This window comes from Pleurodeles waltl, chromosome 10, assembly GCF_031143425.1.
Source record: "Pleurodeles waltl isolate 20211129_DDA chromosome 10, aPleWal1.hap1.20221129, whole genome shotgun sequence".
In the NCBI taxonomy this organism is placed as follows: Eukaryota; Metazoa; Chordata; class Amphibia; order Caudata; family Salamandridae; genus Pleurodeles; species Pleurodeles waltl.
The window spans coordinates 587,381,489-587,406,180 of NC_090449.1; the positions used below are offsets into that span (position 1 = coordinate 587,381,489).

The following is a 24,692-nucleotide window of genomic DNA, read 5'->3' on the forward strand; positions in this document are numbered from 1 at the left end:
ACATTGGCTTCCTACTGAGAAGCATATCGCTTTTAAAGCACTGGTGATTGCTCTTTGCTCCTTTCATGGGGTTGCTCTTAAGTATGTTTGTTAGAGGTTTTGTCCCTATGTACCTGCTTACCCCCTTTGTGCCCCTTAGATCAAAGGAGGCTCTGCTGCTGATGCCCCCTACATTTTGTCTTAAGTCCAGGGGTGGCTGTTCTTGCAGGTATTTGGCAACAAAGGCATGGAATGAGTTTCCTCCCTCCCTTTGTAGAATTTCAACTGACGTTCAGTTCAGAAAACTATTTAAGACCTCAGCCAGTAAGCGTCAACGAGGTTGGCCTATATTTTTGTTTGTAGCGCCTGGATGCCTTTGTGTGGCAGATGAGCACTTTATAAGTGATGTTGTATTTTATTACCATTCTCTATCAGAGTCTTTTGAACCGCTTTCCATCTAGCGACAGCATGAGTTTGAGTGAGAACATAGTTTGGGTATTCATTGAAAGATCTGCAATCCCTAGCAGCTCAATATTGGTCACAACTAATTTCATTTGAGTTAAGGGATTCTGATCTTACCATTTTAGTGAACAGGGAGTAGAAAGCCTCCTTTATCAAGTTAGTGCCCCTAGTACATACCCAGAGATGTTTCCTGTAGAGTGACCAGAAAACGTCAGACACAAGTGCCTATTGAGAGACTGCAGTGATGCAGTCAACCTATTTTAACCTTTAGTCTGACAGTAACCAACCTAGAACTCATACTACATTACAACATTCTCAAACATGGCCTCTACTTTATTTACCCACAATGTCTAACCCTCAATATTATTTTTGTCCCAACTATGACTTCTCAAAAAGTAAGTACATGGATTGTTTGTCCTTATTAAACATCTTTGTGGAGAACAATATGCCTACTGAAAAACAAGATGAACAAAATTGTTACTACAATTAGTACACATAACCAGGGTCACAATGTAAGGAAACCATTATCTTCATCTTCTAACCTGCAAATCCAGCCACAGCAATGGTCAGGCCTGCTGCTATCATAGTACTGGCCTGTAAAGCAATAAAGGAAAGAATATTATTTTATTTTTATTTTTACATTTCAGGCATGTATTTCTGGAAACTTACAGATCTAATTCCCAGTGATGAAGTTGGACACACTAACTTTTATCAGGAATTGGAAATATCTTGGGGTCAGGGTCGAGCTTGTAACGCAAAGTCCCTATTCAGTCAGTGGTGAACTTATGCACTCAGTAAGTCATCATGAATGTACTTTGACATTCAATCCTGTACTCATCAATCCATTCTCCACACACACAGGCATACACTCATCTTTAAATTCACCCACTCACTCATCCCCACTAAAAAACACAATATTAAAAACATATGCAAAATATATATATATTTTTAAAGTAGAAAAGGGGAAATATACTGCTAACTAAATGTGACAGGTATATGCCTTCCAAAGCAATAAATTAAATGAATTAACCTTGCAGTGGATGGCCCTCTTCAAGAGACATTCTCAGTAATGTTTCATTGATTTACAGCTCCAAAACAACCTCCAAATTGTTTCTAAATGTGGTGGCTATTGTGGACAGTAAAACAATATGAGAATATACACAATATTATTCAAAGATGGCCATTCATTAAGCAACACAGTGCCATACCATCTTGTAAGGGTATCGTGCAGTCTATAATTGTACCAATCAAAAGAAGGCCATCATGATGCTTCTAAATGCAGTGTCCATGTTGGAACCTTTTAGACCCGGCTGCTTCTTTGGTGTTTCTCCCCTTTCTTTTTGCCTTCTAACCTCCTGATTTTATGGTTTATTGGACTCTTTTTTTGCTGGTTTATTGTCTCTGCGCACTTTACCACTGCTGACCAGTGCTAAAGTGCAAGTGCTCCCTGTGTAAATTGTACTGTTGATTGGTTTTGCCATGATTGACACATCTGATTTACTGGTAAGTCCCTAATAAAGCGTTCTAGTGATGCCCAGGGCCTGTAAGTCAAATGTTACTAATGGGCCTGCAGCACTGGTTGTGCCACCCACATTAGTAGCCCTGTAAGCATGGCTCAGACCTGCCACTGCAGTGTCTGTGTGTGCACTTTTAAACTGCCAATTCGACTTGGTAAGTGTACACACTTGCCAGGCCTCAACCTTCCCTTTTTGTACAAGTAAGGCACCTTAAGGCCCACGGGCAGGGTGCAGTGTATGTTAAAGGTAGGACATGTACTGTTGTGTTTTACGTGTCCTAACAGTGAAATACTGCCAAAATCAGGTTTCACTGTTGCAAGGCCTATCTCCCTCATAGGTTAACATAGGGCTGCCTTTAAATAACTTTAAAGCGCAGATTCCCTTTGACAGAAATATGAAGTTTGGGGTCTCTGAACTCACAACTGAAAAATACATCTTTTTAGTAAAGTTGGATTTAAGATTGTGAGTTTGAGAATGCCACTTTTAGAAAGTAGGCATTTTCTTACTTACACCATTCTGGGACTCTGCCTATCTGTGGATTCCCCGTCTGAGTTAGTTTGACAGTTGGGCAGTTGTGAATTCCCTGTAGACAGTGACAGAGAGGGATCTGGGGTGTAGCCTGCATATCCTGATGAGCCAACTGAACTAGAGTGGAGGGAAGAGTGGTCACTTACACCTGAAAGGACAGTGTCTGCCCTCACACAATGCAGTCTCCAACCCCCTGGTGTGCGTCTTGGGCCTGGCTTGGACAAGGAAGGATCTTGCAAACACTTGAGACTTTGCTTTGAAGTTTGCCAACATCAAAGGCAGAAAACGGTATAAGAAGACCACCAAAAACCCCAGACTTTTAGAATCTTTCTGCAATCAAGAGGAACCTCCGCCCAGGAGAAGAGCTGCATGAGGAGTACTGTCCCTTTGCTGTGTTGCTTTGCTGGACTGGCCTGCAGTTGCTGCTTCTGCCTGAAAAGAGTGCAAAGGGTGAACATTGCTGTGTGTCCTGCTTGAGAAAGTTCTCAAAGAGCTTGGAGCAGAGCTTGCCTCCTGTTGGAAGTCTAAGGGACACCAAAGACTTCAGTTTCCTAGACCTGAAACACCAGGAACTGTATGTTTTGTGCTGTTCAAGAGGAGAAACCACTGTGACGCCGCCAACGACGCAGCTGATCTGCCGACGCCGCATGGAGCCGCACTGCCCCGCTTCGCATTGCGACCCTGGTCTCACCGACGCAGTCTTTGGACAACTTCACCGAGCCACTGCTCGCACCGCGACCTATGGGCCCCGCACTCCGGCATCGCTTGCTCACACCGCAGCCTGGGCATCCCAGACGACTCCGCTCCTGCTGACACCGACGCCACTGCCTGCACCCTGACCTGAGGACCCCGCTCATGAGGTACACGAAGCACCGTCCAGTCCTGCACCACAGCCCCGGTCCACACACGCCAGCATCATCGACTCCAGTGCTTTCACCAGACATCCTGTCCGCACCTTGGCCTGTGGACACTGCTCATGAGGGTCACGAAGCATCGTCCCATCCCGCAACGCTGGCTTGGGCCTACCAACGACAGCGCTTCAAGCAACGACGACGACACTGCCTGCACCGTGACCTGGTGACACCGCACGTCGCACTGCCCCGCTTCACACCGCAGCTCTGGTCTCACCGACCTGCTGGATGCCGTCACAGAGCCGCTGCCTGCACCGTGACCTGTGGGCACTGCAGGTTGCATCGTCCTGCTTCGCACCACAGCCCCAACACCATCCACGCCAGCGTTCCTGACTTTCTCAGCCCGGAGTTCGATCCGCAAGGCATGCGACTTCAAGGGTCTGATGACTCCTGCTCGGACTCCGGAACTGCTGACAATATGCTGAAGTTTTTGCCCTGGTGTCACACTAATCTACTTGCGCACATAGTCCTAGGCCTGTTCCTGGTAATGTGAAGTCCAGAACGGGTTCTGTGACCTTGAGGGGCGCTCAAAGCATGCGCTAATAGTGTGCATATGACTACTGTTCATGTCCTGGGTAAGTCACATAAAATGGTGGTGGAAGTGTACCGACTTACTGTGAATCTTTATTATGATCATACCCCTTTCTCTCTGTCAAGGGAATTAGCAGTCTACCTACCTCACTTGTGTAAACGTCAGTTCTGTATGTGAACCCCGGCCCTTGTTTTGACATTCCACGTGCATATATGTGTAATAGGTAAGTAACCTGTGAAGAAGTAGTAGGACTCTGTGTGTAGTGAGAATCTGAATTCTAGGCCAGTGTGATCCCTTTTCTGTAGCCCCTGGGGTAGCACTGCACAAGAAGGAGAATGGGTAGAGGTTTCACAAACAGTGCATGTGAATTGCATGCATTACTGTGGCTGGATGACAGAGATCCAGACACTGCAGTGAGGTAGGATGGAGACAGGGCTGACTTTAGAATTTCAAAAGGACAAAGGGACACATAAAAGCCTGGCAGGCCTACCTAGAGCGTGAAGAGCGCCTGGTCCTGAAAAGGAAAGATTGTCAAGGAGGAGAAGCCCAGCATGTTTCTGACTTGTGGAACACCAAAACGTAGCCGCCTACCAACAGAGAGTGAAGCAGGTACTAACAGAAAGTGTGAGCAATCCTCCGTTCAGACGTTGAGCAGCAAATCATCATTGTACTCCCTGGCATTCCCATCGCTGACCCAGAAGGCCTGGTGCTGTTGCTGCTACTACATGAGCTGATGTATGCTCCTGTAAGCCAAACTACATAAGACAAGTGCCTGTCTGCATCAGCCATGAAGAACAACTGCTGAAGACGAGTGCCTGCCTGTCTCCACTCTGGGTTTGCAGCTGCTGAAGTTCAACATTACTTGCATCTGCCGAGAGGCTGCAACTACAGGTGAGCCATCAGAACGCGCTGTTCAACTTAAGCAGTATAGAGAAGCATAAGACCACTGTCCACAGTCCTGTCACCAATACTGAAGCCTGCGGGACGAAGTTGCTAAATGCACTGGCCTGTGTTAGTGAGTGCCCACAATTCATGAGCAGATAATGTACGGCTTATAAGTGTAAAAAGGAAGATGGCTGTTAGAACACTAACCTGTGCCAATATAAAATTTATGGATCTGAAAGACAAAAACAAATAACTGATCTATGAGCTAGCACTAGGGTAGTTAACCGTGATCTGTACCCCTGCCTAATCTACTCCACACTTCTTTGCCTACATTATTACTCTAAATAGAAGGAAACTCCCAAGAGAATGGAGAGAGGATGCATGAACTACAGAGGGTACCAGCATTTAACTAGACTTGTAGGGGTACTGCCAATTCGGTAACTCTGCCACCTTTGAGGTGTACAGTATTTCATTGTGTTCTATGATTAAAGAGCTTTATTTTAAGTAAAAGCTGAGCATAGGGTGGGCTAATAATACGTTTCATCTGTTGTATGACTGTTGCATTCTGAGTTTGCCTCCCAAACAAACTCCCAGAGAAGCTGTTGACTCCCTGACATTACTACCCTGAGAGCCAAGTGCGGAAAGGGTGCATGTGGCCTACTTTGCAGAGCCGCATTAGGAGCAATTCCAGGAAACTAGTGTCAAATGACCTCAACCACCTCAGTTGGGGTCCAATAGCCCTGGTATACCCTATGACCCCTGAATAGTGTCTAACCTTAATACAATGATACACTTCGGACTATACAGTTAAAAAGAATCCCAAGTTTAGAATCAGTGGCCATGCCAGATGCATAGCACTGCAGATTAAATGAGTAATAAGAGAAAACTGTCAGTTAAAACTGTCCGGGGAATAGGAAAAAAGAATAAAAGAAACAAAAGCAACCTATAAAAGTAGGAAATAAAAAATTAGAGAACTGATTTACCAGTTCTGGCACTGAAGTGCACTCATTTTCAGACAGATGTGCAAGACAGCTAGTGTTTGAAAGGGCTGGTCTAGTTCCCTATTCACAATCTTCAACAACCAGGTGGTTGTTAGGAGGGCTGACTAAGACCTAAAAATCCTGTCTACAGTATTCTGTGAGCCCCCATATAACACAATACCAGTCTAGAATGTAATAAAAATTCACCTTTAATGGCCTACTGGGTTTAACAGATGCTTTTCATAATAAATAAGCCAGCCCTACTATGTTTAATTTTTCATTATAAAAGGATCAGATATACGCTGACATTGTGTTTTCTTAATGCACCAATCAGGCCACTATGCCTTAACTATTGGTTTGACATCATAACCAATTCAGGCCTCCTGTGTCGAGATTAAGCTTAATCACAAATCAAAACAACAGTTGCAAAACAATATACAGTATAACCCATCCAGGGAGAGAAAAGAGGAACCAAAACCCTTGCCTATTACATTAATCTATGAGATTCCATTCAACTAAATACTTGTCTACAGGCTTTAATAAAGTGTAATAATAATCCCCCTAAATGCATAGTTTATGTAACATATGCTTTCACATTAAATTAATCATGCCATTTGCCTTAGTCGTATCTTTTCATAATAAACAGATTAGACTTATGACATGGTGCATAACTTTTCATATCAAGCATAGACCATGCAAATGGGTCTTGCTTTTAAGGGATCTATTGTCTTTGTCAAGATTTTTTTACCCGTGTTGCAAAGAAGCTCGGCAGCTGTGCAACATGGCTGAAAGTAAAGAAAATGAAAATGGTATGACGCAGTCAACACTTGCCACATCATCGTGCTTTTATTCTTTTTTTAGGTCTCAGCTAGACAGAGCCTGTGCTTTCTCTTCGAGACATGTTGTATACTCTTTGTGAGCTTCCGCCCACCCATAGGCTTCCCATTTTCTGGCTCCATTGTTGCTCTCCTACTCTTTCACCCCATTTGTCCATGGCATGCATGCATCATGCATTTTCCTGTGTTTATCCCTCCCCAAGAGCATAACCAATTACTATATCAATCCACTGGTTCCATTTTAGCATCTCTTTTAGGAACTACTTTTTGAAAAGCAATTCACACGATCGGTCCTGCTTTCACTTGCTCTGAGCTCCGCTCCATTTCTGTAAATAGGCCTGTGAATCTTGTTCTTATCTCTTCACAATTGCAGGGCATTCAAAGACTGAGATCAAATGTCACTGTTTTCAGAGGGCGCCTGTTCTGTGCCCCCGCGCCTCACTCATCGAAGCTTGTGCTTTTAAGGAAGGGCTGCATGTCTGTTTTCGGGGGCGAGACTTTGCGCAAAGACATTTGAATACAAGTACTCAGTCTGCCTGCGGGCACACCACTGTCGCACGAGGCTTAAAAAAAAAAACAAAAAAAAAACACTGTGTGCGGTCAGTGCTCTCGGTGCGAAATGAGAAACCCTACATTATTTACGGATCCGTTTCCATTTTAGTGTGTCATTTTCAAGGTAAGCATTTTAGTTTCATCTCACGTTTAGATGTTCTTAAAGCACCGTCTTATGGTAGTTGGCCATTTTGTTTCATTGCAGACTGTACGGTACCCCCTCCGCCTGGGACGATGCCTGGTGGTCCACAACCCTTAGAGCACAAACACCCTCACCCACCGACCGCACAAGCAACTTCGGCATTACCCTCGACTCTTCGCTCTCTATGACCCACCAAGTCAATGCTGTCTCATCATCGTGCTTCGACACACTTCGCCTGCTCCGAAAAATCTTCAAATGGATCTCCATCGAGGCAAGAACAGTCACCGGGGCACTCGTCAGCAGCAAACTCAACCACGGCAACACACTCTGGGGGTCATTCTGACCCCGGCGGGCGGCGGTTGCCGCCCGCCTGGCGGGAACCGCCATTTGGCCGCACCGCAGTCAAAAGACCGCTGGTGACATTTCAACTTTCCCGCCGGCCCAGCGGGAAGGAGGCCTGCAACACTGAAGCCGGCTCCGAATGGAGCCGGCGGTGTTCCAGGTGTGCGACGGGTGCAGTTGCACCCGTCGTGCTTTTCACTGTTTGCCAGGCAGACAGTGAAAAGCAGGCTGGGGCCCTGTTAGGGGACCCCTGCACTGCCCATGCCAGTGGCATGGGCAGTGCAGGGGCCCCCAGGGGCCCCAGGACACCCGTTCCCGCCAGCCTCTTCCTGGCGGTGAAAACCGCCCGAAACAGGCTGGCGGGAAGGGGGTCAGAATCTCCAAGGCAGCGCTGCTTGCAGCGCTGCCCTGGAGGATTCTCCCAGCCGGGGGAAATCTGGCGGGAAACCGCCGGACCCGGCTGGGCGACCGCGGCGGTCGGAATGACGATTGAAGCACCGCCAGCCTGTTGGCGGTGCTTCCGTCATTCGCGACCCTGGCGGAATTAGGGCCTCTATGCCGGCATCACTAAGAAACTCTAAACAAGACTCCTGAGAATCCAGAATACCACGGCTAGACTCATAATGGACATCCTCGGGCACCAAAACATCACCGCACACCTGAGAGACCTTAACTGGCTACAGGTCAACAAAAGAATCACCTTCAAGCTCCTCACACACACACACACACACACATACAATGCCCTACACAACATCGGACCCGCCTAGCTCAATCAATGCCTACTTGAATCACTGCATTTCCTTCTGCACTCACACCAGACAGCTCTGCTCCGCACAGCTGGCCCTCGCTTCCACCTGTAGGATCTGTAAGAACTCATGAGAAGGATCTTCCCCTAGCTATCTTGCGGTGCAGACCTGAACACACTGCCTCTCCATCTCAGGCAATCCCGCTCGCTGATCCAGTTCAGGAAGAACCTCAAGACCTGGCTCTTTGACAGATCCATGTTCCTCTCCCCAGCGCCTTGAGCCCCGCCGGGTGATAAGCGCGCTTTTATAAATACCTGATTGATTAGCAATTTAATGAAATTGTCTATTTTCCATACTAACAAACTTACAATAACACAGATCCTGAGGCTCCACTTGCCGGCAGTGACCAACACTCATTACCATCTCTGGTTAGGTCATAGTAGCATACATAAATTGAAACGGTCGCTGTTTATTTGCAAGTGTGTGAGATTCACACACAGCCACCATCAGAAACGTCCAAAGCAGAGAAAGCGAACATTGACTTTGCAGGAAGCCTCTACACTGGCTTGTAACCCATCGCAACTGATCGTAAGAAAAGCCTTGCTGCCAGGTGACCAGTTTAGAGGCAGGGGTGCTAGAACCATTTTAAGAGTGTGGGGGATGTGATAAATGTTACATTATGGAAGTCATATGACCTGTGACTAATCCAAGCGTCACACAAAGAACAATTTGTAGCAAATGAATCACTCTCAGTCAGACTTCCTGTTTCTTCTCCGGTGCATGAACAAAGCACAGATTGATGCTCGTTTGTATCTCCTAGACTCTTTCTGTGCATCTTCCAAGTATCTCATAACTGCTTCCCACACCAGTCTATCTTTCTCTCAGTCTTTCTCGTACATGAAGTATAATCACTAAGTAAAGCAAATTTTGCTAATAAACTCAAGTGTTCTTTATAGAAGTGAGGAGAGTAGCATCGGGGAGAAGGTAAGCGTATACAAAGCAGCTTGAAAGCTTACAGTTCGCAGTTGCAGCATGGCCTCTCATGCTATATTCTCCAACAAACATCCAAAACAACCGTATGATGTGTTAGTCAAGAATAAATACACGTATGTTCAAAGGCAAATGTTAACCTTTTTTTTTTTTTTACTTTTAAAAAGTTTAATATGATGCTGTTCTGTTCAAAATGGTTAAGCTGCATGTGGGCATAGAGGATTTTCCGTCAATGTCAATATGATGTAAACGGTCCGGTTAAATCATAGGTATACACATTCCTTGCAATTGCCCCATGGAGTGTTTGCTATGATTCTGCTCCAGGTAGCAGGCCTGCTACGACACAGTTGATGTTGTGCCCGATCATGATCACCCCTCTCGATTCATATTATGTTCTCAAGTGATACTGAGCTATTATTTCTCATCTACGCCTCAGCAAACTGTCTCCTTCCGCTTCATCAAAAAAATATCTACAGCGCAGCAAAACTGCACGCAAGCAGTGATGTAAGAGATTTCAATACACTCATCAGATGCACCCACTTCCCTGCATACCCTTGATGCCTAGAGCATACACAAGAGGCCAGATTCCTAAATTTTGCTATGACATATTCTTTAACTGGTAATTTTCCTCAACTTCCAGCCATGCTGCACAGCAGCCGTGCTGCTAAACCACATGGCTAAAATCCATTGACCATGCCAATAGCTCTTGCATTACAGAGACCTATTTGCTTTACCAATGCTTGTTTACTTTCAGTGGTGCTGTGGAGCGTCCACACTGCTATGCAACATGGTTAAAATATATTGACAAAGCCAATAAATCGTGTATTGACTTAGATAATGCTTATTTAGTAGGACAATGTGCAGTGTGCTATCAGTTAGACGTACAGAATTACTATTCAAGCATGTTTTGTGAATTGGGTCCTTTTGCTAACCCCCCAATACGATCCCATCAAAAGCATATATCCTATCATGTCTTCAGTCAGATAATGTATTTTCTTTCTGTGAACTTGCGCCCTGCAGTGGAACCAAACATGGGATAATGGCGGACGGTGCACCTTCAAGCCCCATTAAAGAAAGATATGCAATTTAACCTATGGCCTGTTTTAAATTAATGACTTTGCGAGTATGTACTCCCTTGGTACGGCTATCGACCCTAAGAATCAGTAATGACGGCTGAGAGATCATCCTGCACAATGGCCTGAATTATGGCCAAAACGAAATCGAAGTACTGCTGTTACGGTCTGATGCAAAGGCCACATCTTCCCTGTTGAACCAGGACCTGTTAGGCCAGACACTTGGTGCCGCATTCGACTCCTTGCAGCTTTTCATCTTGAAGTGAACATTGTCCAATAAATAGGTTCCTGAAAATGTCTATTACGCCACAATGCGATCACCTATTGGATCGCTCTGCCTTGCTGGTTTGGAATCCACAGCTGCTCACGATAACAACAAAATAATAAAATAAAATAAAAAATAAACAAGAGTATGGCTGTGCACAGCACACAAGTGGAGTCAGCGCCGTAACAACTAGACGGCTAGAGCCAGAAAATCGCAAGACAGCAAGTGAAACTACTGAGAAGAAAACAGTTTACATTGAAATAGCCCGACTTCGTCTGTGACGTAAAACTAGCTATTGGCAGTAAATAAGTATCATATCGAGAACTTTCGGCATGTTGCTAGACATTATAAAAGAAAGCTGTCAAGAAGAAATCTCTGTACGCGAGGAGGAGGCCAGCGAAACCCGAGCTGGTTTGTGAGGAGAGAAGAAATGGTGCTTCACATCAGGAGCAGCAGACGGGCACTGAGTAAGCTTAATCAATATATGCTTGGTCCCTCCTACATGGAAGGGACATTTGGCTTATGCTGCCTAATAAAAGAAGTTGCATTTAAGAGTGCTACTGTGGTCAAGAAATCGTAAGTGTTAGAAAGGGGTCTTTGGTTGGCAGTCAGGTTACCCCCTGTCCAAGCAAAGACCCTCACTCTAGTCAGGGTAAATCACACACAATACAAATTATCCTGTGCCCACCCTCTGGTAGCTTGGCACTAATCAGTCAGGGTTAACTTAGAAGGCAATGTGTAAAGTATTTGTGCAATAAATCATGCAATAACACAGTGTAACACCACAAAAATACACCACACATCTTTTAGAAAAATATAGAATATTTATCTGGATAAATGCAGGTCAAAATTATCAATATTTCATAAGTACACGTTGAAATATCACTTTAGAAAATGATTAATAAAAAAACAGTCTTTAGTAATTAAAAAGCAACAAGTGTCTCTTGCAAGCACAAAGTACCTGGTTTGCGTTCAAATTCTCTGCAAGGGACTGCAGAGGAGGACATGCGTGGAAAAACGGGGAGGTGAGCATCGGTTTCTCTGGGCGCACACAGACGATGAGTCAATAATTTTCCACGCAGGGAAGGCTTTGCGTTGTTTTTCAGCACGCTGTCTTGGATCCTCTTCGGGTTGCAGGTTATTCGGACACCTCAGCGACGATACAGAGAAATCCTGGGCATGCAAGACAAAGGCAACAAGAGCTGCATCGATCCAGTGGGCGATGCAGAGAAAGTTCTGTCACACAGCAGGTGCTGCGCTGATTCTTCTCGCAGGAAATTGGGCTGCATCATTCCGGCTCGGCTATGCGACGATTCAGTGGGCCATGCATCAATGATCCAGTGGCAACGCTGGCGCTGCGTCAATCTCCTCTCGGGGAACCGGGCTGCGTCGCTCTGGTTCGGCGTGTGGTGATTTTCCCACCGCGATGCAGGCTGTGCATCATTTCTGTCAGGCTGTGCGTCGAATTTTCCCTGCACAAGGAGTTCTTTGCAGGATGAATTCTTTTTGGTCCTGAAACTTCAAGGAACAGGAGGCAAGCTTTATCCAAGCCCTTGGGAAGCACTTCTCTGCAGAGCCAGAGGGCAGCAAAGCAGCAAGGCAGCAGTCCTTTGCAGAAAAGCAATCAGGTGAGTCCTTTGGGCAACCAGGCAGTTTCTCTTGGCAGGTTGCAGGTTCTGGTTCAGAGTTTCTTCACCAGTGGTATCTTGTCCAGAAGTGTCTGAGTTGGTAGAGTCAGAGGCCCTGTTTAAATACCCATATGTGCCTTTGAAGTGGGGGAGACTTCAAAGAGTGGCTTAGAAGTGCACCAGGTCCCCTTTCAGTTCCATCTTGTCTGCCAGGGTCCCAGGAGGGGGTTTGGAAGTCCATTGTGTAAGGGCAGGCCACTGTCCTTTGACATTTAAATGTCAGACTCTCCACCCTCCCAGCCCAGGAAGACCCATTCAGTATGCAGATGTGTGCAGGTGGGACTGAGCATCCTGTGTTTAGCGTTGTCCGAGTGAAATGAACAAGGGAGCGGTCAGGTAACCTAGCCAGACGTGGATTGTGAGGCAGAGAAGGATTTAAGTGCAGAGAAATGCTCACTTTCTAAAATAGTAATATTAAATCCAACAGCACCAGTCAGCAGGATTTTGTATTACCATTCTGGCCATACTAAATATGACCTTGTTACTCCTTTCACATCAGAATCTACCACTCAAACCGTATATGAGGGTAGCCCTAATGTTAGCCTATGAAAGGAGCAGGCCTCACAGCAGTGTAAAACAAACTTAGGAGTTCTACACTAACAGGACATATAAACTACACAGGTATATGTCCCGCCCTTTACCTACACAGCACCCTGCCCTATGGGTTAACTAGGGCCTACCTTAGGGGTGGCTTGTATGTAGAAAAAGGGGAGCTTTAAGGCTTGGCAAGTACTTTTAAGTGCCAAGTCGAAGTGGCAGTGAAACTGCACACACAGGCCTTGCAGTGGCAGGCCTGAGGCATGGTTAAGGGGCTACTTATGCGGGTGTCACAATCAGTGCTGCAGGCCCACTAGTAGCATTTAATCTGCAGCCCCTGGGCATATACAGTGCACTTTACTGGGGACTTACAAGTAGATTAAATAAGCCAATTGGGTATGAACCAATGTCACCATGTTTTAAGGGAGTGAGCATATGCACTTTATCACTGGTTAGCAGTGGTAAAGTGTGCAGAGTCCTAAAACCAGCAAAGCAGTTTCCATAAAGTGGAGGGAGGAAAGCAAAAAGTTAGGGGTGACCACCCGAAGGCTGTCAGGTCCAACATGTGTCCCCCACAGCTGAAAGCAGGGAGAGCTACCCAACCTCCTAGGAGCTCTCATCACTAAGGCGGAAGTATCTGAGAGACCATCAGCTTTGGCGTGGTCAATCCCCGGGCGGTGCTCCACCGTAAAGTCCATCCCCGGTAGGGAAATGGACCACCACAAGAGTTTAGGATTTTTGCCCCTCATCTGCATGAGCCATCTGAGCGGCCTGTGGTCTGTCTGAACCCGGAAGTGAGTCCCAAACAGGTATGGCCTTGAGCACGGGGCTGTGCACATGGCTTCCTTCAGGGAGTCAAAGGCTTTCTGACAAGCCTCTGTCCAACTCACCAACATAGGTCGTTTCTTGGATGTCAGTTCTGTTAAGGGGGCTCCTATGGTGCCATATCCCTTAACGAATCTGCAGTAATATTCTGTGAGGCCTAAGAAGGCTCTCACCTCTGTTTGGGTTCTTGATGGTTGCCAGGCCTGGATAGTTTCAATCTTGGCCTGGAGAGGCTGCACCTTGCCACCACCTACTAGGTGACCCACGTACACCACGGAACCCTGCCCAATCTGGCACTTACTGGTCTTGATGGTCAGGCTGCCTGTTGCAGGACCTGACGCACCTCCTTGAGGTGGAGCTGATGTTCCTCCCAGCTGGAACTGTAGACGGCAATGTCGTCTATGTAGGTTGCGCAACAGACATCCTTGCCAGCTAGGACCCCGTTAACCAACCGTTGGAAGGTAGCGGGGACATTTTTCAATCCAAATGGCATTACTCTGAACTGGTAATGGCCCTAAGCAGTAAAGAAAGCTGATCCCTCTTGAGCCTCTTTAGTCAAGGCGATCTGCCAGTACCCTGACGTGAGGTCAAAGGTACTAAGGAACTTGGCAGCGCCAAGTCTGTCTATGAGATCATCAGCTCGGGATTTGGGGTGAGCATCTGTCTTTGTGACAGAGGTAGGACCCCAGTAGTCCAAGCAGAACCTAAGTTCTGGCTTGACACCAGGAGCAGCAGCCTTGGGAACCAACACCACTGGGCTGGACCAAGGACTACTGGACTTCTCTATCACCCCAAGAGCCACCATCTTGGAAACTTCATCCTTGATGCTGGACCTCACTTTGTCTGACACCCTGTAAATTGTTTTCTTCACAGGTGGAATGTCTCCTGTGTCAATGTCGTGGACACACAAGTGTGTGAGCCCAGGAGTGAGGGAGAACAGGGAAGAGAACTGCTCCAACAACTCTTAACAGTCTCCCCTCTGACCTAGAGTCAGGGAGTCAGAGAGATTAACACACTCCACTGACCCATCACCTTCCTTGGCAGAGAGGAGGTCGGGGAGAGGTTCACTCTCCACTTCCATGCCCTCATCTGTCACAAGAAGCATACTGACGTCAGACCTCTAAAAATGAGGCTTCAGTCTGTTATGGTGAAGAACCCTTACAGGGTTGCTAGGGGTCTTGAGGCCCACTAGGCAAGTGGCCTCCCCCTTTTGCTCCTAGACTTCGAATGGGCCAGTCCAGCGGTCCTGTAGAGCTCTAGGCTCTCCTGGCTCCATCAACCAACACACGTGATGCAAAATGTACACCATAAAGTAAACACAACACTGAGCTATGTAAAAATAATTAGACCAACATTACACGTAAGTAATACCCTGCTACCTTAGCAGTTGTCAGAGGGTTACACAAGTTACTAATACTCTGCAAGAATATGCAGTTGTCACATTAGAACATGTAAGTGCTCAGGATTCTGTAACATAAGCAGTAGTCAGGACGTATAGTAAAGAGTATATGCACTTGTCATGAACCATTCCTAAATACCCATGAAAGGAACATTAGAGAATATACCACAAGTCATATACATACATATCAGCTAGACATGCCTAGAAAAAGGAACATTAGCACATATATGCTAACCAGTAAACAGGTAGGAAACAGTAAACAGTTGTAAGTCTGTATTAGGCTACTAGAGCCTAGTTTTCCTAAAGGGTACCTGGTTCCTGGTAGAAGTGGGCACTTCCAGTGCCTAAAGGGGAGTGTAGGGGGCCCCCGGCGCTCCGGCGCGCAAAACAGGGGGCCACACGATGTTTTGGGGTGAAGAGGGGCGGTTGGCATCCTCTCCTCATGAACGGGCCCCTCCGGGGGCCTCCGTTCGGGGTGGGGGCCAGCCTCCGCACACCCCGTCTGTGGGGTGGGGGCCGGGCACTGCCCACTAAACAATGTTGGGGCCAAAAACGGGTAAGGGACCTCCGTCGTGGTCTCCCTCCTCAACTCGTGCTGCAACAAAATGTCCCCGTAAAAGAAAAGGAGCGTCCTGCTCCTGGTGCAGAGACCGGGGAAGGGGGCGCTCCCTGCGCCTTCCCCGAGTCCTGCCGTCTGTAAGGGATGACTCTCGGACCCCTCCGGGGGCCCGGGGGAACACTCGCCCGCACCAGATGTGGTGCGCGAGTGAGGGAAGCCTCTCCCGAGCCGCCGGGAGGCTTCCTCTAAAATGGAAGGTGGCTGGTGCCCCGGGGTCGCTCCCAGAAGCGGGAGGTGCCTCGGGGAGCCGCGAGGAGCACGCTTGCTCCAATTCCTTTGTTGCTGTGCCCCGGGGGCACAGAGAGGAGCGCGATCCCCGCGCTCCAAGGTAATCAGTGAACCAGGCTGCGGCGGTGATCCGGGAGGCCAGATAAGGCGCGTTTCTCACAGCGCTAGAGCCAGGCCTGCCGCCTGGGTGGCGGCAGTGATATTCCTTTGGAAATAAAGAGCAACTTTGGAACAACGCTGTGGGCAAAGTTGTAGAGAGGGTTTTGCAGGGGTGAGGGGCCACAGCACCCTGCCCCTGGGAGCAAACCAAAACAAGAAGGTGCACAGGGCTGGTGGGGGCCCAGCTACAGGCCAGCACATGGGGTGCAGATGGTGGCAGTTCCTCCTAGTGACCAGGCAGGTCACAGGTCAGCACAACAGCAGCAGTCAAAGGTGGTTTCCTGGTGAGTCCATTCATCAGCGTTCTGTGTAGTTTCAAGTTCCAAGAATGTTCCAATTGTGGGGAAAATTCACCTGTACTTCTAGTCAATTTTTACAGTGTTTTTCAATGGTAGGGAGAGGAGGTTCCAGCCAGTTACAACTGGTTCTGGGAGTGTCCCCTCTCTCCTTTCAGCACAGGCTCCAAACATCAGTGGGGGGTTAACGACCCTATTGTGTGAGGCCAGGGCACAGTCTTTACAAATGCAGGTGTGCCCCGCCTCTCCCTTCTCTCAGCCCAGGAAGGCTTTACAATATGTAGATGCACCTGTGAGTCACCTCCACCCTCCCTGTGTTCAGGCTGTCTGAGAAGTATGCACAAATCCCCAACTGTCAGTCTGCCCAGATGTTGATTGGAGACAAGCTGCAAAACACCCAAGTTATAAGCACAGATAAATGCACACTTTCTAGAACTGGCATTTCTGTGATAGTAATAAAAAATACACCTACACCAGTAAGCAGCATTTCCTACCACTGTCACAACCATACCAAACATGCCTATGCTACCCCTCATAAATCAGACAATACCCCTTACACATAAGGCAGGGCATTTCCAATGCAATCCTATGAGAGGGCAGCACTCACAGTAGTGAGACACCAAGTTAGGCTGTTTGTCACTACCAGGACAGGCCACGCAACATGGCACATGTCCTGCCTTCTACATACATGGCACCCTGCCCAAAGGGCTAGGTAGGGCGTATCTTAGGGGTGACTTACATGTAGTAAAAGGGGAGTTCTGGGCCTGGCAAGTAACTTTAGATGCCAGGTCCCTGTGGCAGGAAACTGCACACACAGGCTCTGCGCTAACAGGCCTTAGATAGGTTTGACAGGCTACTTCAGTGGGTGGCGCAAACAGCGCTGCAGGCCCACTAGTAGCATTTAATTCACAGGCCCTGGGTATAGGGATACCACTTTACAAGGGACTTATAGGTAAATTAAATATGCCAATCAGGTATAATCCAATCATACCAAATTTGTAAGAGAGAGCACATGCACTTTAGCACTGGTTAGCAGTGAACAAGTGCTCAGAGTCAAAACGTCAGCCAACAAGGGTCAGAAAAATAATGAGGCAAAAGCAAAAAGTCTGGGGAATGACCCTGTAAAAGGGCCAGGTCCAACACCAGGTGAGAAGTCTACCAGAGTGGCCTTCCGGTCATACCACTCCTTCATCACCTCTTGACTGGCCTCAAGGTTGCTGTTGGCCTGTTTACAGAAACGCTGTGTCTGGTTGCAGAGGGCCAGCATGTAACCGACCACATCCTGGGAAGGTTTCTTGGGAGCTTTCTCCCATCCCTCCTTCACTATGCTTAGTGGTCCCCTGACGGGTAACCATAGAGAAGTTCAAAGGGGCTGAACCTCATCCCTTTCTGGGGCATCTCCCTATAAGCAAAGAGAAGGCATGGTAAGAGGACGTCCCACTTACGCCTCATGGCCTCAGGTAGGCCAGTGATCATGCTTTTCAGGACCTCGTTGAATCTCTCAACAAGCCCATTGGTTTGAGTATGGTAAGGGGTGGTAAACCGGTAGGTTACCCCACACTCATCCTACATGGACTTTCATGTACGCTGACATGAAGTTTGTGTATCTGTCAGACAACATCCTTTGGGAGCCCCACCCGGGTAAATATCCCCATCAGAGCTCTGGTCACCACCAGTGCAGTCACTGTCCTTAGAGGGATTTCCTCTGGATAGCGGGTGGCATGGTACACCGAAACTAGGATAAACATGTTGCCTCAGGCTGTTTTGGGGTGCAAGGGACCAATGACATCGATGCTCACCCTTTCAAAGTGGTTCCAACAACGGGGAGTGGGATCGGGGGGGCCTTAAGCCTTTTCGCTGTCTTCCCACTAGCCTTGCAGGTTGGGCAGGACCTACAGAACGCATCTGAGGCCACCCATATTCAAGTGGGTGACAAGCCTGGCAAAGGTCTTGTCTTGCCCCAAATGTCCTGCCATGGGGATGTCGTGAGCCAGGCCCAGTAGGAAGGCCTGATAACACTGGGGGACCACCAGCATACATCCTGCCCCAGCAGCCAGTACCTTAGGCTCACTGTAAAGGAGATCATTCTCCCAATATATGTGGTGATAGCCAGAGGTTTAACCTGCTGCTTGGGCTGAGGCCTGTTGCCTCAGACCCTCAAGAGCAGGGCACTCTTTCTGCACTTTGCAGAATTTCTCTCTGGTTGGCCTGCCCTCCACTTGCCAGCCAGCAAGCTCGGGCAGGTTACCCAGGTCTGCAATACCCTCCCTAGTTGGCTCAAGGGCCTCCTCCTCTGGAATCCCGTCAACCACTGCAGGAATATCTGAGGCTGCTTTCTCGCACCCCTTGCCCTTCCTCTGTGCAGCTGTCTGGACTGTTGTTCCAAGCTCCAGACACCCTTGACTTCCTTCCCGGGCAGCCATGGACCGTGTGGTCATGCAGACCCATTCAGGCAAACCTAACATCTCCAGGTAGGATCTGAGCTCTACCTCCTTCCAGGCACTGTGCTCAAGGTCATTGCCTAACAGAAAATCTACAGGCATGGCAGGACTCACAGCTACTTTTAGAGTACCAGAGATCCCCCCCACTCAAAGGGAACCAGAGTGACTGGTAGGTGGCTCTCACGATTGTCAGCGACTATGACCTGGTGGAATGTATTAGGGATGACTTGCTCTGCTGACACCAGCTGACCCTTTACAGCAGTCATACTGGCTCCTGTGTCACGCAGAGCCTCCACCCTTTGCCCATCAATGGTGGCCCACTGCCTATACTTGGAAGTAGTGGCAGGCTTGTGGGATTTTGGTCCCATTTTCTCATCTCCCAGGAACACTAGGGATTCCTCTATCAGTTCCCCCAAGCTAACTGGGACCATCTTGCCCCCCGAGCGCTACACTAGCCAACCCAGGTGTCTGCCCTTCAATGGTGGGCTGTGCCCTCTTGGGACACTGGGAGTCGCCCTTAGAGTGTCCAAACTTGAAGCAGTCTAAGCATTTGCGGAAAAACTTCCCTTTCTTCTTGTCAAAGAATCCCGGTCTCTTCTCAGACTCAGGCTGGGACTGGGTACCCCCATCCCCCTGGGAATTGTTTTCGGGTCCTTTTGAGAACTCCTTATTTTTAGGGTTTTCTCCCCCTACTTTCTTCTGGTGGTAACCCTGACCACCTTTGTGGGTGTGCCCCCCCAGGTACCTTCTTGGACACTCTGGTGCTAACCCAGAGTTCCGCCGCCTCAGCAAGCTTCCTAGGACCAGTCATCTTACTGTCAACTAGGTCCTGGCGCAACTACGTAAAGCAAACACTGACCATATGCTCTTTCAGGATCAAATTATATAACCCCAAATAGTCATTTACTTTACTGCCCCACACCCATCCACTCAGTGCCTTACTGGAGAAATCAAAAACGTCTACCCAGTTCTGTGTGGAGAGTTTGGTGCTGTCCCTGAACCTCTGATGGTAATTCTCAGGTGTCAGCCCAAACTTGGCAAGCAAAGTAGTTTTCATGGGTGCGTATCTGTTTTGATCCTTAGGATCCAAAGCAAGGAGTGTCCCCCTCCCCACTACTGGTACATACCACCACAAGGCAGCCCACCCTGCCCCCATTGCATTTCAGAGACCCCGTGAGCCCTTAATGCAACTTCATAAGCAGCCAACCACTTATCAATGTCTTTGCCCACCACATAACTTGGAACTACATTTTTGGGTATACGAACCTTCCTTTCCCCAGAAGGTTGTGCATGTATGCTGCCACTATCACTGCTGGACTCAGACTGCCTCGCCTTAATATCCAGCTCCTTGAGACTCAGTTCATGAGCCAGAAGAATCTTCTTCTCAGTCAAATCCCTTTCAGCCTCAGCTTGTTTGGCTTCTCTCTCTACTTTCCTCTCCTCTGCCTCCATGTTTAACTTTGCCATTTGTAGTTGAAATTCTCTCTCCTCCCTCTTCCTTTCCTCTGCGGTCAGGCCATGGCTAGAGACACGGCTCCCTGGTTTACTAGGGGGCACAATTTCAGGGGTAACATCCCCCACTACTGGCAAAAAATCCTCTGAGGGGCCCGCCTCTGGACCCTCCTCCTCAACATTCTTATCTGAATGGGCTTCTGCCCAGGCTCTCTGTGCCTGTCAGTATTCCTCCTTTCTGGAGGCACCCTGGGAAGATACTCCCATCCCCTTGCAGAACCTCTTCAGCTGGTTAACAGTGTATGTCTCCAGCTTGGCTAGGTAAAAATCATCAGCTCCTGCTTGAGACCCAGCCAGAGACTTGTTAAATGAGGATTTAGTTAAAATGTAAGGTAGAAAAACAAAATTGCAGAAAAAGATAAAGAATCAAGTTGACCTTCAACAGTGGGTAGGTAGTGTACACGAAGCTATTGTATGTCACTGCACAAGTACAAGCCCTATCCTCACCACTGATCACCAATGTTAGAAAAGGGCTCTTTGGCTAGCAGTCAGGTTACCCCCTGTCTAAGCAAGGACCCTCACTCTAGTCAGGGTAAGTCACACACAATACAAATTATCCTGTGCCCACCCTCTGGTAGCTTGGCACTGAGTAGTCAGGCTTAACTTAGAAGGCAATGTGTAAAAAATGTGTGCAATAAATCTTGCAATAACAAAGTACAACACCACAAAAATACACCACACAGTGTTTAGAAAAGTATATCATATTTATTTGGATAAATGCAGGTCAATACGATCAAGATTTGATAAGAACACCTTGAAATATCACTTTAAAAAATGGTAAAAAAGAGTCTCTGATCTTTAAAAGGCAACAAGTGTCTCTTGCAAGCACAAAGTACCTGGTTTGAGTTCAAATTCTCTGCAAGGGATAGCAGAGGAGGAGATGCATGGAAAACAGGGAAGTGTGCGTCGGTTGCTCCGGGTGCACACGGATGATGTGTTGATAATTTTCCACGCAGGGAAAGCTTTGCATCGATTTCTGGTTTGCTGTCTTGGATCCTCTTTGGGTTGTGGGGTATTCGGACGCCCCGGGAATGATGCAGAGAAATCCTGGGCGTGCAGGACGAAGTCAACAAGAGCTGCATCGATCTGGTGGGCGATGCGGGGAAATTTCTGTTGCATGGCAGGCGCTGCATCGATTCTTCTTGCAGGAAGTTAGGGTGCGTTGTTCCGGCTCGGCTATGCTTCGATCCAGTGGGTCTTGTTTCAAAGTTCCAGTAGCAATGCTGGACTGCGTCGTTCCGGTTCGGCGTGTGGTGATTTTTTCACCGCGATACAGGCTGTGCGAAGTTTCTGGCAGGCTGTGCGTCGAGTTTTCGCCACACAAGAAGTTCTTTGCAGGATGAAGACTTTTTGGTCCTGAGACTTCAAGAACAGGAGGCAGGCTATATCCAAGCCTTTGGAGATGCCTTCTCAGCAGAGCCAGAGGGCAGCAAGGCAGCAGGGCAGCAGTCCTTTACAGAAAAGCAGTCAGGTGAGTCATTTGGGCAGCCAGGCAGTTCCTCTTGGCAGGTTGCAGGTTCTGGTTCAGAGTTTCTTCACCAGTGGTAACTTGTCCAGAAGTGTCCGAGTTGGTAGGGTCAGAGGCCCTGTTGAAATACCAAAATGTGCATTTGAAGTGGGGGAGACTTCAAAGAGTAACGCGGAAGTGCACAAGGTCCCCTTTCAGTTCCTTCTTGTCTGCCAGGGTCCCAGTACTGTCCTTTGACATGTAAGTGTCAGGCCCTCCACCCTCCCAGCTCAGGAAGACCCATTGAGTATGCAGATGTGTGCAGGTGTGACTGAGCATCGTGTGTTTGGGGTTGTCTGAGTGAAATGCACAAGGGAGCTGTCAAGTAAACCTAGCCAGACGTGGACTGTAAGGCACAAAAGGATTTAAGTGCAAAGAAATGCTCACTTTCTAAAAGTGGCATTTCTAAAATAGTAATATTAAATACAACTTTACCAGTCAGCAGGATTTTGTATTACCATTCTGGCCATACTAAATATGACCTTGTTAATTCTTTCAGATCAGAATCTACCACTCAAACAGTATATGAGGGGAGCCCTAGTTTTAGCCTATAAAAGGAGCATGCCTCACAGCAGTGTAAAAGCAATTCAGGTGTTCTACACTACCAGTTTTGCGTAGGCTCTCATTAATCTAATGAGACTACTGGATTTTAAGCAGCAGAATCAACTACGGTGTGGGAGACTGAGTCTTAACTCACTGCAAGTGACACCTGTCGCTCTTCATACTGGTTTTGCTCCGGATAACTAACAGTGCCTCATCTCTACCCAAGGGCAAGGATGATTGGGCAGCCGAGCGCATGACATAGTTGATTTCTCAGGGAAATCAAGGTCACTCAGGTCTCATCTGTTTCTCTCAGTTACATTGGTCTCACATACAAAATGACAAACAGAGGCAGTATATGTTTCAATAAGGTTTTAATGAAGCAACTGCATCTTAGATGGCAAAGCATGTCCTGCAGTAACCAGGACCATACAGCATGACAAGATTAGAATTGTGACAAGGAGAGTGAAGCATAGAAATAACGCTACCATATTGTCACTAGAGTCAATAGACTAATTCCTACCTAGGCTATAATAGAGCACAGAATGTTAAGCTCTAGTTCTGCCCTTCAGGTTCCCCTGAGAAGACATCATTCCCATACATGAGCAAAGGACTGAAGTCTGCATAAGCAGCTGTAGCAAAGCGTTCCGCAATCAACATACAGTCGTGGTTCTCTGGCTGGAATCTCCCTCTAACGTGTAAGGGACGAGGAAGTGCTTTTATAATAAAACAGCTGATTTTCTAAGAAAAAGTCCCTATGTAAGGATGTGTGTTTTTCTATGAATACCAGAGAAAAAGCTTTTACCACGTTCACCGGCAACCTATCTTACCGCAGCCTTGAAAGAAGCACAGAGTGAACAAGAATGTCTTGTTTGAGAACGTAGTGCTGGCCTAAGCAAAAACAGCTAGATAGAAATAAATAAAACAAGACCGCAAAAGTGGCTATTGTAAGAATAATAAACAAAGCTGAATAAAATACATCTAGGTTAAAGTGCACAGCGGCAGGCCTAGTATGTTAAATAATGTGCATGGAGCTATAACTAAAATGGCTACACAACACCCTCCCCTTGTCGGTTGAAGGTGGCTCAAAACCTACGTGTATATAAAAGCTACTAAAACTCAACCTAAGATATATATGTAAAAAATGTCAATAATGACAAGTTAAAAGGACGCATGAGCATATATAAAAGGACAAATTAAAATGTTAACATGTGGCATAAAAAGGGACTGCATCAAGAGTCAAAGTAATTTTGAAAATTCCAGGACAATGGACGACAGGAAATCTTCCACTTTGGCAGGTGTTAAGGTTGGAAAGGCATCGCCGAGAAGGACCAAGCAACAGTCGTGCTCCGTAGCCTGAGCCTGAGCCAAGGCAACAGCGTTCCATGGTGTGCCCAGTAATGAGTTCGGAGCCGCATCCTCCAGGTAGGGCAACTCATAAGCAGCTTCCAGTAGCAAACGCAACCTCAACGCGCATGTCTGGTAATGAACCCTCAGCGAGAACATCAACAGATCAGCGTCCAATGAAAGCAAGTGCTGCGTAGAAGGGCAAGCTTTCAGTGCATGCTTAAACGAGCACCAGAGGCACCGAAACACAGGGTGCACACAATGCAAAACCGGTCTGAATGACAGAGATCAGTCACACTTCAATTCCTCCAGGAGTGTTGCTCCAAAATACTGCATCATGCGTTCACGACAGCTGTGCTGGTGGGAGCGCTTTCATTCCTCCTTGTTGCAGTGGGACAGCCATTGCACAGAAAAAGTAGCAACAGCAAGATGCCAACTATTATAGCCAAAGTTATTGGAAATCCCCCGAAAATACTGGAAAGTATTGAGTGGATGGCTGATTGTATTAAACCGAATATGGAGGAGAAGGTGTGAACGAAATCAGAACCAAGAGCCTTAAAGAAATTTGCTATTCTAGTAGTACTGGATGCATTAAATATTCGTCCCACGAGTTCAAAGTGTCTCTGAAAGTTGGTACTTAAAAGGGACTGTTTCTCTGCTGACGACCTTGCCACAAGAAGTGCGTAGGTCTTGCGTGTAGATGTGAGGGCCACATGTTTTTGAAACAATAAGGCCTTGAGTCTGCTCAACTTGTCAAAATTCACATCAGAAGTATATAGGGCCAGATGTCAGCTACCTCTTTTAGTCTAGTGGGAAGAAAAAGTACGTTCCCGCAGCATGTAACAATCTTAGAG

The 24,692-nt window shown here is 47.4% G+C and overlaps 1 protein-coding gene across 3 annotated transcripts in view; it reads right to left on the reverse strand.

Annotated features, from left to right (window-relative positions):
- Positions 1-24,692, reverse strand: part of DNAJC19 (DnaJ heat shock protein family (Hsp40) member C19) — a 143,051-nt gene that overhangs the window by 103,562 nt on the left and 14,797 nt on the right. For 2 of the 3 annotated variants that reach the window (XM_069211046.1, XM_069211045.1), the window contains exon 2: positions 984-1,035. The exons of the other annotated variant lie outside the window; for it this stretch is intronic. In XM_069211046.1, the coding sequence (XP_069067147.1) occupies positions 984-1,035 (52 nt within the window). The remainder of the gene's footprint in view (positions 1-983; positions 1,036-24,692) is intronic. 3 annotated transcript variants of the gene reach the window in all.